Source organism: Chroicocephalus ridibundus, chromosome 1 (assembly GCF_963924245.1).
Source record: "Chroicocephalus ridibundus chromosome 1, bChrRid1.1, whole genome shotgun sequence".
Lineage (NCBI taxonomy): Eukaryota > Metazoa > Chordata > Aves > Charadriiformes > Laridae > Chroicocephalus > Chroicocephalus ridibundus.
In genome coordinates, this window is record NC_086284.1 from 31,989,306 (window position 1) to 32,003,933 (window position 14,628).

The 14,628-nt window shown below is 43.7% G+C and overlaps 1 protein-coding gene across 1 annotated transcript in view; it reads left to right on the forward strand.

Moving 5' to 3' along the window:
• Positions 1-11,078, forward strand: part of ATP7B (ATPase copper transporting beta) — a 31,504-nt gene extending 20,426 nt beyond the window's left edge. Inside the window, exons 15-21 of the mRNA XM_063333655.1 lie at positions 850-1,048; positions 2,412-2,558; positions 3,864-4,006; positions 5,630-5,833; positions 5,945-6,062; positions 6,853-6,955; positions 8,933-11,078. Coding sequence (XP_063189725.1) covers positions 850-1,048; positions 2,412-2,558; positions 3,864-4,006; positions 5,630-5,833; positions 5,945-6,062; positions 6,853-6,955; positions 8,933-9,197 — 1,179 coding nt within the window. The 3' untranslated portion in view covers positions 9,198-11,078. The remainder of the gene's footprint in view (positions 1-849; positions 1,049-2,411; positions 2,559-3,863; positions 4,007-5,629; positions 5,834-5,944; positions 6,063-6,852; positions 6,956-8,932) is intronic.
• The last annotated feature ends 3,550 nt before the right edge of the window (positions 11,079-14,628 follow it).

Below are 14,628 nucleotides of genomic sequence, written 5' to 3' on the forward strand. Positions count from 1 at the left end.
TATGGGTAATGATTCAGTTGCTTCTCTCATATTTTACATTTTCTGTTTTCAAATTTATTTTAGTTCCCCAACACTTCTGTAGTCAACCTATGCACCAGTTATTACTGGATCATGGCTTATATGAATTGCAGTGCCATACTGTTTGCTAATATTCTTACCACCTGCCTTATCACTCGTTTGTTGTAAGAAGGTCACTGGAAGGTACATGTAATTCCAATTTACAGAGACAACCCAGAACAACTTGTTTATAAATGCGTATTTTCTCCATTCTTTTTGTAACTCATAGGGTCCTGGTAATCCCTTTTCTCATCTTGAAGGTGCTCACTGGCTTCTCTCTCTAACCCAACAGAAAGACCCAGTTTCCTTGTCATCCAGCCAGATCACTCCATGAATTAAATACAGTTTTTCACTGTACTTTTACATATATATAAAAGGCCTGATCCCACACTGCCAATTGTCTGTGAGGTTAATTAGAAGTTGCATCTTTTCAGAAGCTGTATGCCTTATTGTTATAGTATTTCTCTTTAGTTCCTAGTCTTGGCTGAAGTCGTGAACCACTGATGTAACTGCTTTGTCCTTGGACTACCAGGAAAAGCTGTCCTTTATGGTTTGCTGCTCCCAGGGCTGAGCCCTGGATGTGATCTGTATGGCTGCCCCTTTGAGTCTAAACCACAGCATGTCCAGAATATTCTTATTTTTAGTCCTGCGCTACTGATAGTCCATGCTGATTTTCTTCCAGTCAGTCATTGTCAAGAGGAGGAATGAGGCCTCTATTCCGCAGGAGTTATCTAATATCTGTACCCAATGTGGGCAGCACAGACTGATGATGAACTCTGGTTATGTCCGCAGGAGCTTGGCACTCAGAGCCTGGGATACTGCACTGACTTCCAGGCAGTCCCGGGCTGTGGCATCAGCTGCCAAGTTGGAGGTGTTGAGGCTGTCCTGGGCATGGCCGAGGAGGATCTCGATAAGCTGGACGCTAATAGGAGGAGGAATGGCAATGCTGCTCTGGGAGATAACGAGCTGATCCCACTCTCCGAATCCCATGGTATGTCTGCCCCCGAACTGACCGCCCGTCGCAATGAAAGGGGTAATGAATCAACTGTGCTGACCACTGTAAAGCAATCCCATAGGACTAGGATCAACAGAAAGATGGATTTATGGCAGAAGGAGACAAAGAACATGAGGGACAAAAATGCACCTTAACAAAAATTGAAGCTTTCTATTTCTCCTACTCTCAATCTCTCTGCAATTCAGAAACCTAAATAAGAATTTAGATGCTACAATGATGTGTACTCAAAAAGTTGATGCAATACATAAGCAAGAAGGCATATCCAGCAGTGTCTTTTTTTGGAGAGAAGAATGGTCCAGCAGAGAGTGAAGTTTGCCAATTAGCATTATATTATATTAGAGCAGTTACCTTTAACATATGTTATCTTACTGATGCATTCTATATCCTACCCTTTAGTTCCATATTAACTTGTACCCTTTGTTTTCTGTTCACAGATCTCTCAAGGCATTTACTTTAAAAAAAAAATCTATTCAGCAGATGCACAATAAAGTGTGTTATATCTGCAACACAAGTTTCAGTGCCTAATATTTTTGATTAGGTCAATACATTTGGTTTTGTTTCAGGCTCTGTGGAAGCCACTTTGCTCTTTTGTAGTGTAGGAAAGAAAGAAAAAGTATTTAAAGCCTTCCTTAAGAAGCTCATCAGTTCTCTTTAGAAGACTGTGGCTCTCCTGACCTTTTTGAGAAAGCTATTAGAAGAATTAAATAAAATAAGAACTTTAATAATCAGAACTGTGCCATTTATGAATGGTGTTAATGTAATATTTTCTCACCTGCTTCATACAGCTCTTGTAAAGTTGGATTGAATTCATAATGAAGTGCTCTACATACTGTTTCATTGTTTGTTAGAACAAAACTACTTTTTTCTTACCAGAAATAGCCTTTAGATTTGAAAGAAGTCATTAGTTGTGAGAACAAAGCAGCATGGCATTTATGAAATGTGCATACTGCACTTACACAGAAACACAATGCCAGCTGTCAAAGGCAAATACAGGCAAATACTTCCATGAAGTTCATGACGCAGTTCTGTGTATAAACAGGCACAGATTGAGTCTTGAAGGATAAGTTTTATGAGGCAGTCTTCAGGTAATGCCTACGCATTTGTGTTTGGCCATGACAACAGCACTTCAACAAAACTAATTCTGTTTGTGTCTTGGGTGTGACCATTGCCCGTCTGAAACACACACACACACACACACACACACACACACAAAATTAGGAAAACCCCTTCAGAATTTCTTTCTATAGCTAATGCAGCCTGACATTGCCATCCCCAAATATCTCTGGCTTGTGTTTGCTATTTTTCAGTTGATCATTTTTCTTTTTGTTTATGCACAAAGGTCCATCAGCTTCTCATAGATACTCGGTGTTGATTGGAAATCGTGAGTGGATGCGACGCAATGGCTTGCATATTGCAAATGACGTAAATGATGCAATGACAGACCATGAAACAAAAGGACAAACTGCCATACTAGTGGCTATAGATGGTAACTGCCATTCTTTGGAGTGATTTAATACATATCAGTTGATCCTACCATGGAATGGATAAAAACAAACTCTGGAGCAATTGATCTGTGGCTTAGTGTCAAGAAACTACTAATCTTTTAGTGCAGAACTGCAAAGTATCAAGGTCTTCCTAAAAGAAGCTTTCACCTCAGAACAGTGTTTATAAGATTTTGTTGGGTAGTTTTTAATTTAAATATTAATTTCTGAACCTCCTGTTGTCTAGGACTGTTGTTTGGAAGAGCAGTGTCAGTGCAGTGCCATGTCCCATCCTGACTTTACATCACTTAAGGATCACAGGCCAACCTATTGCACCACTGGTTTCAAAACATTTCATGAATACACATGATGATTCATTAGGTCATTCAAGTGTAATAGATTAGACTAAATGAGTTTTGCCAGAGGGGTTCTGTTCTGTGCTACACAGAAAGAGATCCCAGACAATACCTTAATATGAGAAACTGATATAGCAGTGATAGATTGCCAGTGTATCTGTGATCTTGAAATGGGGTCTGTGATTCAATTACTGAATAAACATTCTTGGTGCTCCTCCATAGCAATTTTGGGAAGGTTTGCATGTCTCAGCCTGGCTCCATCAGCAGTCCAGCAAAATCAAGTGCCCTTAACATGGAAATAAGGGCTCTGATCTACAGCTGGCGTTCCTATCACTGCTAGGGATAGCAAATAGAGTTACAGGGGCGCAAAACCTACTTAAGTCCTTACTTTTGGAAGGTAACATGCAATGATAAACCAATGTGATATTTTTGTAAGTCACATGAAGGAAACGTGGATGCACCGTTGAGTCAATGGTTTGGATGGCAGGTGCAACATTTCTATATGAAAGTAATTGATTATAATAGAGATCCAACCCAGACAGATTAGGGGACATAAACCCAGATACTGTACCTGCTTTCTTCTGGTGGAGTGGCTTCAGTATCTGACCTGGGCTTAAATACCAAAACTTTCTCTGTCCCACTATTGTATTTGTCCATACCATCAAACCCAGAAGTCGGGCATATTTAAAAGCTACCCTCCTCTTCTCCACTTCCTCCTTGTCTCTAAATATCAAAGGTGTTTGTTGTTTGATCTGAAACGGATAAATGAGAAAAGTGTGTGTGTGTGTGTATGAAAGAGACCATAGCTTAAAAAACTCTAGACAATTGTTCAGGCTTACGCCCAGAATGTGTTATTTCACAAGCCGCCATGGTGTGATGGAAGGGAAGTCCTGTTCTCTTGCTGCCACTTTGCCTCTCACAGTTCTCCCTAACAGACAATGTTTCCTTGTGCAGGCGTTTTGTGTGGAATGATCGCAGTAGCAGACACTGTCAAGCAGGAGGCAGCCCTTGCTGTGCACACGCTGAAAAACATGGGAATAGATGTGGTGCTGATAACGGGAGACAACAGAAAAACTGCGAAAGCCATTGCCACTCAGGTATCTGCTTCTTTGCGTTTCAAAAATAGCCCCGAAAACATGATGAGGTTCTAAACTCTGCCTACGCCAGTGAATTTGGAGCAGGAACTGAGGTTCCCTGGATATGATAAATGAAGACTGTTCTTGAATTGGACTGAAAATGGGGCCAGGTACAATGGCATAGTAAAGGCCAGTGGCTGCATTAAGATCCCACTGAAGACTTCTTCAGTCAGTACTTCTCCAGAGGTACAGAGTTTCTTGCAGTAATTAGTCTGTTGCTGAACTGAAGCCTTCTGCTTCCCTTCACTGAAGGGCAGTTGTGCTTGGTTAGTGACGAAGAAGAGTTCTTTAAGGTCCAGTCCTGTTCCAAATAAGGGAAATGGGGACTTATAATTATCTTTAAGGGAAATATAGTATTAACAATAAGAATTATTTTTAAGAAGCTTAGCAGTCTAAAAAAGGTTGGGTTTATATGAGATTTCCTTAATCTCAAACTATAAATGTTGCTCCAGAGACAAACCAAATTCTCACTCAACCTTGTGACATTTCCACTCTCTCCATCTTCATTTCCCTCTTTCCCTTTGCATCAGTCTACTTCTAATCTACCGTGTGCCACCTTCCTTTCCTAAGGTATCTCACCACGCAGCTAACTCAGCCAGCACTGGGGTATGTATGTTCTTGTATGTTGTGTGGTCTGTTTTCAGTTGTTCTGTTCACTGTTCTCAGTGTGATGCTTTAATCCTTCCCCTATTTTGATTCACGCTTTCACTTTTGTGTTCAATTGTGGTAAAGCACTTTCCCACCCCACGTTTCTTTGTTAAGAGAAGTCCTTCAGAAACAACCTTTGATTTACGGTTCCAGGCACTCAAGTGAAGTTTTCAAACAAGGTTAGTCTGTGCCAACCTATGTTTTCATAGAATTTTTGGCACTGACTTCCTTTCCAATGCAAAAATGGTAAGCCAGTCCTAAAAACTTTTAAAAATGTTACTTTTTGAAAGTTTAAAAGAGAGCTTCTACCTTGTGTGGTGAAAAGCTGATCTCTGCCTGGTGATGGAGCCAAACCAGGGACGTTATCCCAGCTCTCTTTAGTACACCCACCTGTTTTTCAACTACATCACTAAAGCCATTGGTAGCAACTCCATATTAGTTGAGATGTGGATGGTTACAAGTGTTTAGCCAGCCATTTGTTTTATTTTCATAGTTTCCCTGAGACTTGAACACACTTGTGTTTCTGTGTTTTCCCTAGTGTAACTGCCTGATTGGACATGGTTCCTGTGTTGCATTTCACTGAAACCTTTATTAGTGCATCACGCGGCATGATTATCTGAAAACTGGCTCTTTTAACCATCAAACCTTTATTTCCAGGGCAGCAGAGCTTCAGAAGCCCTGTGGGACATGACACTAAGGGCAGAGCATGGTTTGCCAGCAGCATTGCAGTAAAGGTGGAAGGGGCTGTAGTCAGGCCCTTTCTTATGCCAAAGGCATGTTGCTCTTCAGCTTTCTGTGCAGCTTGCAAGTGTTGGCTCCACCGGAATCTGTTTGATTGATCTTCCTTTGTTTCTTCTTCACCCAGAACGGCAAATGGCTCTTCCTTTTAGCATAAAGCATATCACTAACCAGGTATGTTTCTTTCTTTGTACATAGGTTGGGATCAAAAAAGTCTTTGCTGAGGTTCTTCCTTCTCACAAGGTTGCCAAGGTCCAGGAGCTCCAAAATGGGAGGAGGAAGGTTGCGATGGTTGGCGATGGAGTCAATGATTCCCCTGCACTAGCCAGGGCCGACGTTGGAATTGCAATTGGAACGGGTACCGACGTTGCCATTGAAGCAGCAGATGTTGTTCTTATCCGAGTGAGCACTATAGTTCTGACTTGTCCTCTTTTTATCACTGACACTTCTTTTTTTGGTTTGGTATTCTGAAGACTGCATGTGGAAAACTTTCAATGCTCTTCTGTCTTGCAGAATGACTTGCTGGATGTAGTTGCCAGTATTCACTTATCAAAGAGAACAGTTCGAAGAATACGAATAAATCTGATTCTTGCCTTAATTTATAATCTGCTCGGAATACCCATAGCAGCAGGTATGTGACTGTCATATCTCGCCCAGCTTGTCAAAGACAGCAGCACAGTTGAGCTCTGTGGTGTTTCTTGCAGGATTTCCTGCTCAAGAAACCAAAGAGAGATTCCTAGAGTATTTAAAACTTGGCGGAAGAAGAACAAAATAAATACTTTCTTTTTTTTTTTAATGGTGTAGAAAAAAATCTTTTTTTTCCCAAGTTTTAAACTCATACGAATAAATTCTTATATGATGAAGTTAAAACCATGCTCTTATTTCACAGAGCAGTACTTGGGGATTAGTTTCTGTATATTCAAACCTAACTCTAATCAGAGATATCATCCCACTTCAGGGTGTTCCCTCTTCTATTCACCCTGAATCATACATTTTCTCTCCTACTACTTGCATCTCTCTGCTTCTGTCGGATATCTTCTTATGCTCCAAATTCCTCCCTGAAACTTACTTCAAACATTCCTCTTTTTCTTCCTGAGTAACTTCTCCCTCCTTTGCCTGGACTATTGCCTTGTCTTTCTGTTGCTTCTGCTTTGTTTCATATGTGCAGAGTAGCTGGAAGGGACAAATAGTCTTACCTTGTGGCCGCAGTGTTGTAACTGACTTGGTGCAAAGGTCATCCCTTGCAACGCAAGGGACATATTTAAAAATAAGTGAGTAAATATATATGAGTCTAGTAGTGTTCATGGAGGTCTCAGCAAGTCATGTTGTAGAACTGCTGATGTGTTCTATGATACGCAGGGACAGAAACGTCTGTATTGGGAGAGGCACCTCTGGCTGATGTCCGTATGTTGTTTTGCTAGGTGTGTTCATGCCTGTTGGCCTCGTGCTTCAGCCTTGGATGGGATCAGCTGCAATGGCAGCTTCTTCTGTGTCTGTCGTGCTGTCTTCCCTGCAGCTCAAATGGCAAGTAGTCTTATACTAATCAACTGGGGAACCGTAGGCAGCACTGCTGCTGGGACTCAAGTGAGATGTTACTTTGGGCTACGTATACCTAAAAGTACCAGACAGTCCTTTAGCTTGGGGTTCTTGTAGTAGGGGCTCCAGAATTGGACACAGTACTCCAGGTGGGGTCTCACAAGAGTGGAGTAGAGGGGGAGAATCACCTCCCTCAACCTGCTGGCCACGCTTCTCCTGATGCAGCCCAGGATACAATTGGCTTTCTGGGCTGCTAGTGCACACTGACGGCTCACTTTGAGCCTCTCGTCCACCAGCACCCCCAAGTCCTTTTCTTCAGGGCTGCTCTCAAGCCAGTCACTGCCCAGCCTATATTGGTGCTTGGGATTGCCCTGACCCAGATGGAGGACCTTGCACTTGGTCTCGTTGAACTTCATGAGGTTGGCATGGGCCCACCTCTCCAGCCTGTCAAGGTCCCTCTGGATGGCATCTGTTCCCTCCAGCGTGTCAGCTGCCCCACACAACTTGGTGTCATTGGCAAACTTGCTGAGGGTGCACTCTATGTCACTGTCCATGGAGTGCACCCTCACTTTGGGTTGTTCTGTCAGCAACTTTGGGCTGTTCTGTCTAATCCTTTGCTCCAAAAGAGAGAGATGTCACTATTATGAACACACCTGGACTAAGACTGTCCTGAGCATTCTTTAACTAGCAGCTAAAAGTGTGACTGGATGCCACCTGGGCACCTGTGTTGGAGATCTAGTTCAATACCAAGTGAGGTAATGATCAGCTGTGGTTTTGCTGTGAATATCAAATGAACAAATCATTCAAAAGACAGTTCTCTGTAATGTAGGAGTAGATGTTTTTTTAAAGACTTGTACCTGGTTTTAATTTTTGTCTATTTAATTTAGCCAGAGAGAAACAGAGAAGCAGTGTATTTATTCTTTTGAACCTGCCAGAGAGAAACAGAGAAGCAGTGTATTTATTCTTTTGAACCTTGCTACAAATAAAGTATCTTGCTCAATTTTTTGGAAGCAAACCAATTTCTGAACTATAACAAGATTTTTCAAATTCTATTGATTTTTTATGCTACATTTTTTGGGTGCCATTTTTGGGTGCAGTTACAGTGGACCTGTTTTTAACAGCATTGTAAGCAAACATCTTTCAAAAAGAAGACTTTTTATGGTGTCTGAAATTAGTCCAAGCCTTCAAATATTTCTACTGTAGCTGGGGTCTTTTGTAGTGTATGGTATAGTACAGTACAGTGTAAACCTATGTAGGAAATCTGTTTCTGCCTCATGGTTTTGACTCTGCAAATGCTCAATGAGACCGCAACCTAGAATAAAAACTACGTATGTGCTTATGGCAGCCCTACCACTTCAGGGTTTTCATCCTAAAAACTTTCCGTGTGGAGTTATCCAAAGGATGAGAAATTTCCACAAAGCGATTCCTTTATTCTCCAATTCTTTTGATCTTGTGCCGATTACATCAAGTATCGGACACCATTGTGGTTAGATATTGAGAACCCCCCAAAACATATGGAAGACTAATGGAAGCCGTACTACAGTATACTCTTTCTTGAAGCTTCACGTCAGCTGAATGGAATTTCAGATTCCAAAGAACATGATAATACATACATGTGAAGACCATCCATACTTGCCATCGCTGGGCTTTTTTTGACCTTGAATATATTGAATCAGAAAGTGATTTTTGGGTCATCAAGTCCATTCCCCTGAAATTCTCTACTACAAACCCTTTCATAATTCAGCAAGCTTATAATCTTTCTGCGAGAATCTCAGTTTGAGAGTCACTCTCTTTTACTATTGAACTGTCTTAATGCCACGGGACCAGTACTCTTAGCCATTAATGTTGTGTCTGGAGTTCAGGTAATATATAGGTTGTCAAAAGTTTCTGATTTGTTCTAATGCTGAAGATCCTTCTATATATTGACCGCTTGGTACTAAACATATTTTCTCTTTCTCTCCTTAGTTATAAGAAGCCAGACACAGAAAGTTATGAAGCACAAGCTCAAGGCCGCATGAAGCCGCTTACTCCTTCCCAAATCAGTGTTCATATTGGAATGGATGATAGGAGGAGGGATTCATCCAGACCGGCTCCTTGGGATCAGATTAGCCAAGTGTCTCTCTCTTCCTTGACTTCAGACAAGCTGCCGAGACGTAATGGTTTTGTTGAGGAGGAAGGGGACAAGTGGTCATTGCTCATGAATGGAGAAGATGAAGAACAGTACATCTGAAGCACTGTATTCTCAGTACAGGAGGAAATGTTCCTCCTCACCAGTGAAGGGAGGGACTGACTTATGTCATCAAGAGCTTCAAGGTTGTAAGTGAAGTCATTCCTTCAGCTCACAAAACAACTGCAACTCAGATCCACGTTGGGTTGTGTGGATTGTGGATTTTTTTCAGGTCACCAGTTATTTCTAGTCGTGGAAAGAATCTGTGGCTCTATAATGAACTGGCTCCTTTGCACACAGCAATTAGTGAAATAATGTAAAGTTATAATTTTCAGAGTCTAAAAGAGTTTCTGTCTTCTAGACTGTTTGCTTGGCACCAAATTTCATACTTTTCAGTCTTTCTAACTTAATTCTTTCAAGAGCACATGAAGCAAAAGTACTTTCAGGGCTGCCAAATCCTAATTTCAGTGTCCAAGTGAAAATAGCCATAGCATAAGGAGCTCTGTGGTCAGAAGCTGTATTTTTACACAGAATCCTAACTAGTCACATCACTGTGAGAGCACTTTGTATTTAGGATTCATGTGTGTCTCCTTGGACCAAAAATGCTTTGGTGTTTCACTGACTGTAATTCTCTGAAAGGTCTGTTTCAAAGATTTTTACTTGCTTTCAGGTATCGCATCCTTTTGATGCACATTTCCAGTGCTAAACTTGTTCTGTCATTCCCACTGCTCTCCTAGATTTTCTCTTTTGCTCCATAAGAGCTCTTTCCTTGCACAAGATATCCTCTATGAATTATTATTATGTTTACAGATATTCCTGTTTGGGACAAACTCCTTTAAGTCACCAGGAACTTTTCCGTTCCTATTGAAGTCCACAAAGGCAGAGCAATTCCTGGTCTAAGTCAGCATATAATTTTCCTGTGGATACCTTGTAGGACCCTGTGAAGCTCCTTGACAATTGGGCAGTTGTCTGTCTCTGAATTTATGCCAGTGTGAGTGAAGGTGGTATTTACCATGGTGTGACTGAGAGCAGAACTAGCACTGCTGTGACTCCAGCATGGCTGAATGGAGTGAGTTCATTGTGTAAGTTAACCCCAGCTTGCTGGAGCCAAAAGTTTAAATGGTAAAGGTGGAAAAACGTCCTTAAAATGCGGGGCTTCTGTTTGCTATCACATAAATAACCTTTTCTGACGACAGAAGGAGTCAAACTAAGAAGATTTGTAATAGCTTGAATTTGTGATGTAAATTTGTATTCATGTTTTGAATTGGTTTTAATTTCCCTCTTTGCTCTAGTTTCATGAGAAATCAAGGTGCTGAACAACCCTTTTTCCACTGTAACGTCTTTACCAAAGCTTGCAGTAACTTTATCACTGTGAACGTTAAATTCATCCCTTAACACTTTTTAGTCAAAACAGTAGGAATCAATGGCTTTGATGCACTAAATCCAGTCCCAGGGTGCTGTGTTGCTCCACGGTGGGACTCTGAAGCAAGCGGATTGAAGTTTTATAGTGCAATCTAAAAAGTGAATGAACAGGAATTACTATGCTAAGCAATGTGAAATAACCACTTAGTTTTACTGACTTAAATACAGAAATGTTTCCAACATGGGTTCAAATCCTGCTCCTCCTAATGTCAAAATGAAAAGCAAGTCAGAGAGGAAAAGAACTGTGCTGAAAGCATGGAGCAGTTCTTCCTGTTCTCTCTTCCTCTTAGTATTATAATTGAGCTCTCAGAAACATTGACAGCGCTGTCTTAAATGTAAATACAAATCAGTTTTAAAACTGTAAAATCTTTTTACATGTGTAGAGATTACGGTCACAGCACACACACTTTTCAAGCATGCTGTAGGTTTCTATACATGTCCCTGTGGGGAAGATGCTCTGCTGTTTCACTGTTTTATGTTTTCTTACCAGTGCTTACAGTAAAAATACTGTGTTTTTAAAAAAAAAACAAACCATCAAACAAACAAACAACTTTGTGTCTTTGTTTTTCATTTTTTGGAGGGGTACAGCAAAAAAAAAGAGCATAAGCAGTGATTGCTGGATTGCTGGATACATGTGCACAAGAGAGATTTTGTGCTTCACTACTTTGTGATCTATTTCAGGCAGAATATACAGCAGGGAAAAGAAGAGACTGTTTTGTATTGTGTACTGAGGCCGGTGAGGTTGCAAGTATGTTGAAAGGTGGAATTAGGATTCAAAATCATCTTGAGAAACTGGACATCATTGACAATCATTGCAAACAGGAAAGAGAGGAATTAAAAGTCAGCTTGGCAGAAAAAGGTCAGGTAGTTGGCTGGCATTCATTTGGCTGGCATTCATTTTGTGACCCATTGTAGCCATATAGTGACGCTGCAGAAGGAACAGAAACTGCACAGACCAGCTTCAGATTGCCGCGGAGACCAGCTTCAGGGCAGGTAAGACTGCGCTGGGGAAGGGATCTGCAGCGAAAAGGGCCGACGAAAAGCTCTCTTTGGGGCTTTTGGAAGCCGGCAAAAGCCCTCGGCCTGTGCTGAGGGCTGTCAGCTGGTGGGCGGGCTGCTGAGGGAGCCTGGGGCAGAGACAGCACCTCCCCCGGTTCATCAAGCCACCAGGTTATAAGAAGCCTCCGGGAGGGCCCCTACCCACAGGGTGAGCAATCAGTGCTTACCCCAACTGACCGTCGAGTCACAAGGTGTCACTTGCGTGTAGAGATCAGCCATGGTTGCTACCTGGTCGAAGGCTGCTGTTATAAAAACTGTGGGCACCCAGACAGGGGCCCCACGCAAACATATGGGTGTCCAGGCCTCTGGCTGCAGAGTGCCGCAGCCTGGCACTCGCGATGGAGGGCAGCGGAGACAACACCTGTGTCAGATGTGAACGGGTAAATGATCTGCTCATTCTGGTGGCTGAGCTGAAGGGGGAAGTGGAGAGGCTGAGGAGTATCAGGGAATGTGAGAGGGAGAGTGACTGGTGGACCCGCTCCCTGAGAGAAAGGGAACAGGGTGAGGCCCCACACAAACCAGAGGACCCCCTCCCCTCTCGTCACCGGGCGATAGGAGGGGATCGCAGAGAAGAGGGGGAATGGAAACAGGTCCCTGCTCGGGGAAGCAGGCGAATCCCCTCCCGGGCCCTCCCACCTTCCCGGTTGCCCTTGCAGAACAGGTATGAAGCCCTGCAGGAGGAACTGGCTGTTGGAGAGGAGGATGATACACCCAGGCCAGAAATGTCAGAAAGACCAAGTCGCCGTGGACCCAGCGTCACAACTGGCTCCAAAAGGAAAAGCAGACGGGCCATTGTTGTGAGGGTTGTGTGTTGGGTGTGTTGTGAGAGTCACCCTCAGGGTGACTCTCTCCTGAGGGGGGCGGAGGGGCCAACATGCCGTCCTGACCCACTTCACAGGGAAGTCTGCTGCCTCCCTGGGGCATGGGTCAGGGATGTGTTGGACAAACTTCTGGCCCTAGTAAACTCCTCTGACTATTACCCCCTCTTAGTATTTCAGGTGGGTAGTGATGAAGTGGGTAGGAGGAGCCCAAAATTGATTAAAAGAGATTTTAGAGCCTTGGGGCGGCAGCTTAAGGGATCAGGAACTCAAGTTGTATTCTCCTCTATCCCTTCAGTGGCAATCACAAATGAGGAAATTAACAGGAAGAGGCAAAAGGGCAACTTGTGGCTCCAGGACTGGTGTTATCAGCAGGGCTTTGGGTTTTTGATCACAGGCTGCTATATGAGTCACCTGACCTGCTGGTGGCAGGTGGGAAGCACCTGTTCCAGAAGGGGAAAAGAATTTTGGGGCAGGAGTTAGCAAGGCTCATTGACAGGGCTTTAAACTAGATGTGAGGGGGGAAGGGGAGATAACTGGGCCCATCAGGAATAAACCCAAGGGAGGCATGCCAGGGCTTGAAGGATGGTTGACTAGCGAGGACTCTCACTCTGACATTTCATTTGAGAGAAGGGACAGACAATTAGAAATCATGGAAGCACCTGAGAGGGGTCTGGTGGGAAATGGGGCCCACACTCACAAAAAGGTGCTGGAGTCATTGGCACATCTGAAGTGCATCTATACCAATGCATGCAGTATGTGCAACAAACAGGGGGAGCTTGAAGCCATGATGCACCAGGAGAACTATGACATAGTGGCTATCACAGAAATGTGGTGGGATGCCTCACACGACTGGAGTGCCACAATTGATGGCTACAAGCTCTTCAGGAGGGACAGACAGGAAAGGAGAGGCAGTGGGGTGGCCCTGTATGTTAGAGAATGCTATGAGAGCTCAGAAATCAAGTATACTGATGATGGGGTGGAGAGTGTTTGGATTAGGTCAAGGGCCAATAAAGCTGATATCGCTGTGGGAGTCTGCTATAGACCTCCCAGCCAAAGCAGTGAGGCGGATGAAGCTTTCTATAAGCAGCTGGGGGAAATCTCACGGTCACTTGGCATTGTTCTTGTGGGGGACTTTAACCTCCCGGATATCTGCTGGGAATACAACACAGCAGAGAGGGAACAATCCAGGAGGTTCCTGGAATGTGTGGAAGATAACTTCCTCACACAGCTGGTAAGTGAGCCGACGAGGGAAGGTGCCCTCCTGGACCTGCTTCTCGTGAACAGGGAAGAACTTGTGGGGGAAGTAAAGGCTGGTGGCCGTCTAGGGCACAGTGATCATGAGGCGATCGAATTTCTGATTCTTGGGGAAACAAGGAGAGGGGTTAGTAAAACTACCACCTTAGACTTCCGGAGGGCAAACTTTGACCTGTTCAGAAGACTGCTGGACAAAATCCCTTGGGAGGCTGCCCTGAAGGATATAGGAGCCCAGGAAGGCTGGACATACTTCAACAGAGAAGTCTTAAAGGCACAGGAGGAGGCTGTCCCCGTGTGCCGAAAAACAAGTAGGCGGGGAAGGAGACCGGCCTGGCTACATAGGGACCTTTGGCTGGACCTCAAGAACAAAAGGAGAGTCTATGACCTTTGGAAGAGGGGGCAGGTCTCTCATGAAGACTATAAGGATATAGCGAAGCTATGCAGGGAGAAAATTAGGAGAGCCAAAGCGCAGCCAGAGCTCAACCTAGCTACAGCTGTTAAGGATAACAAAAAATGTTTCTATAAATTCATTAACAATGAAAGCAGGATTAGGGAAAATCTCCCTCCCTTATTGGATGCAGAGGGAAACATAGTCACAAAGGAGGAGGAGAAGGCTGAGGTGCTCAATGCCTACTTTGCCTCAGTCCTTAGCAGTGGAACTAGCTGTTCCCTGGGCACCCAGCCTCATGAGCTAGGAGACAGGGAGGGGAAACTGAACGAGGTCATCACAATGAAAGAGGAAGTGATCAGTGACCTGCTACACCGCATGGACGCGCACAAGTCTATGGGACCGGATGGGTTACATCCAAGAGTGCTGAAAGAGTTGGCAGACGTGCTCGCCAAGCCACTTTCCATGATCTACCTGAAGTCATGGCTAACTGGGGAGGTCCCAATGGACTGGAGGGCAGCAAATGTAGCGCCCATCTGCAAAAAAGGCA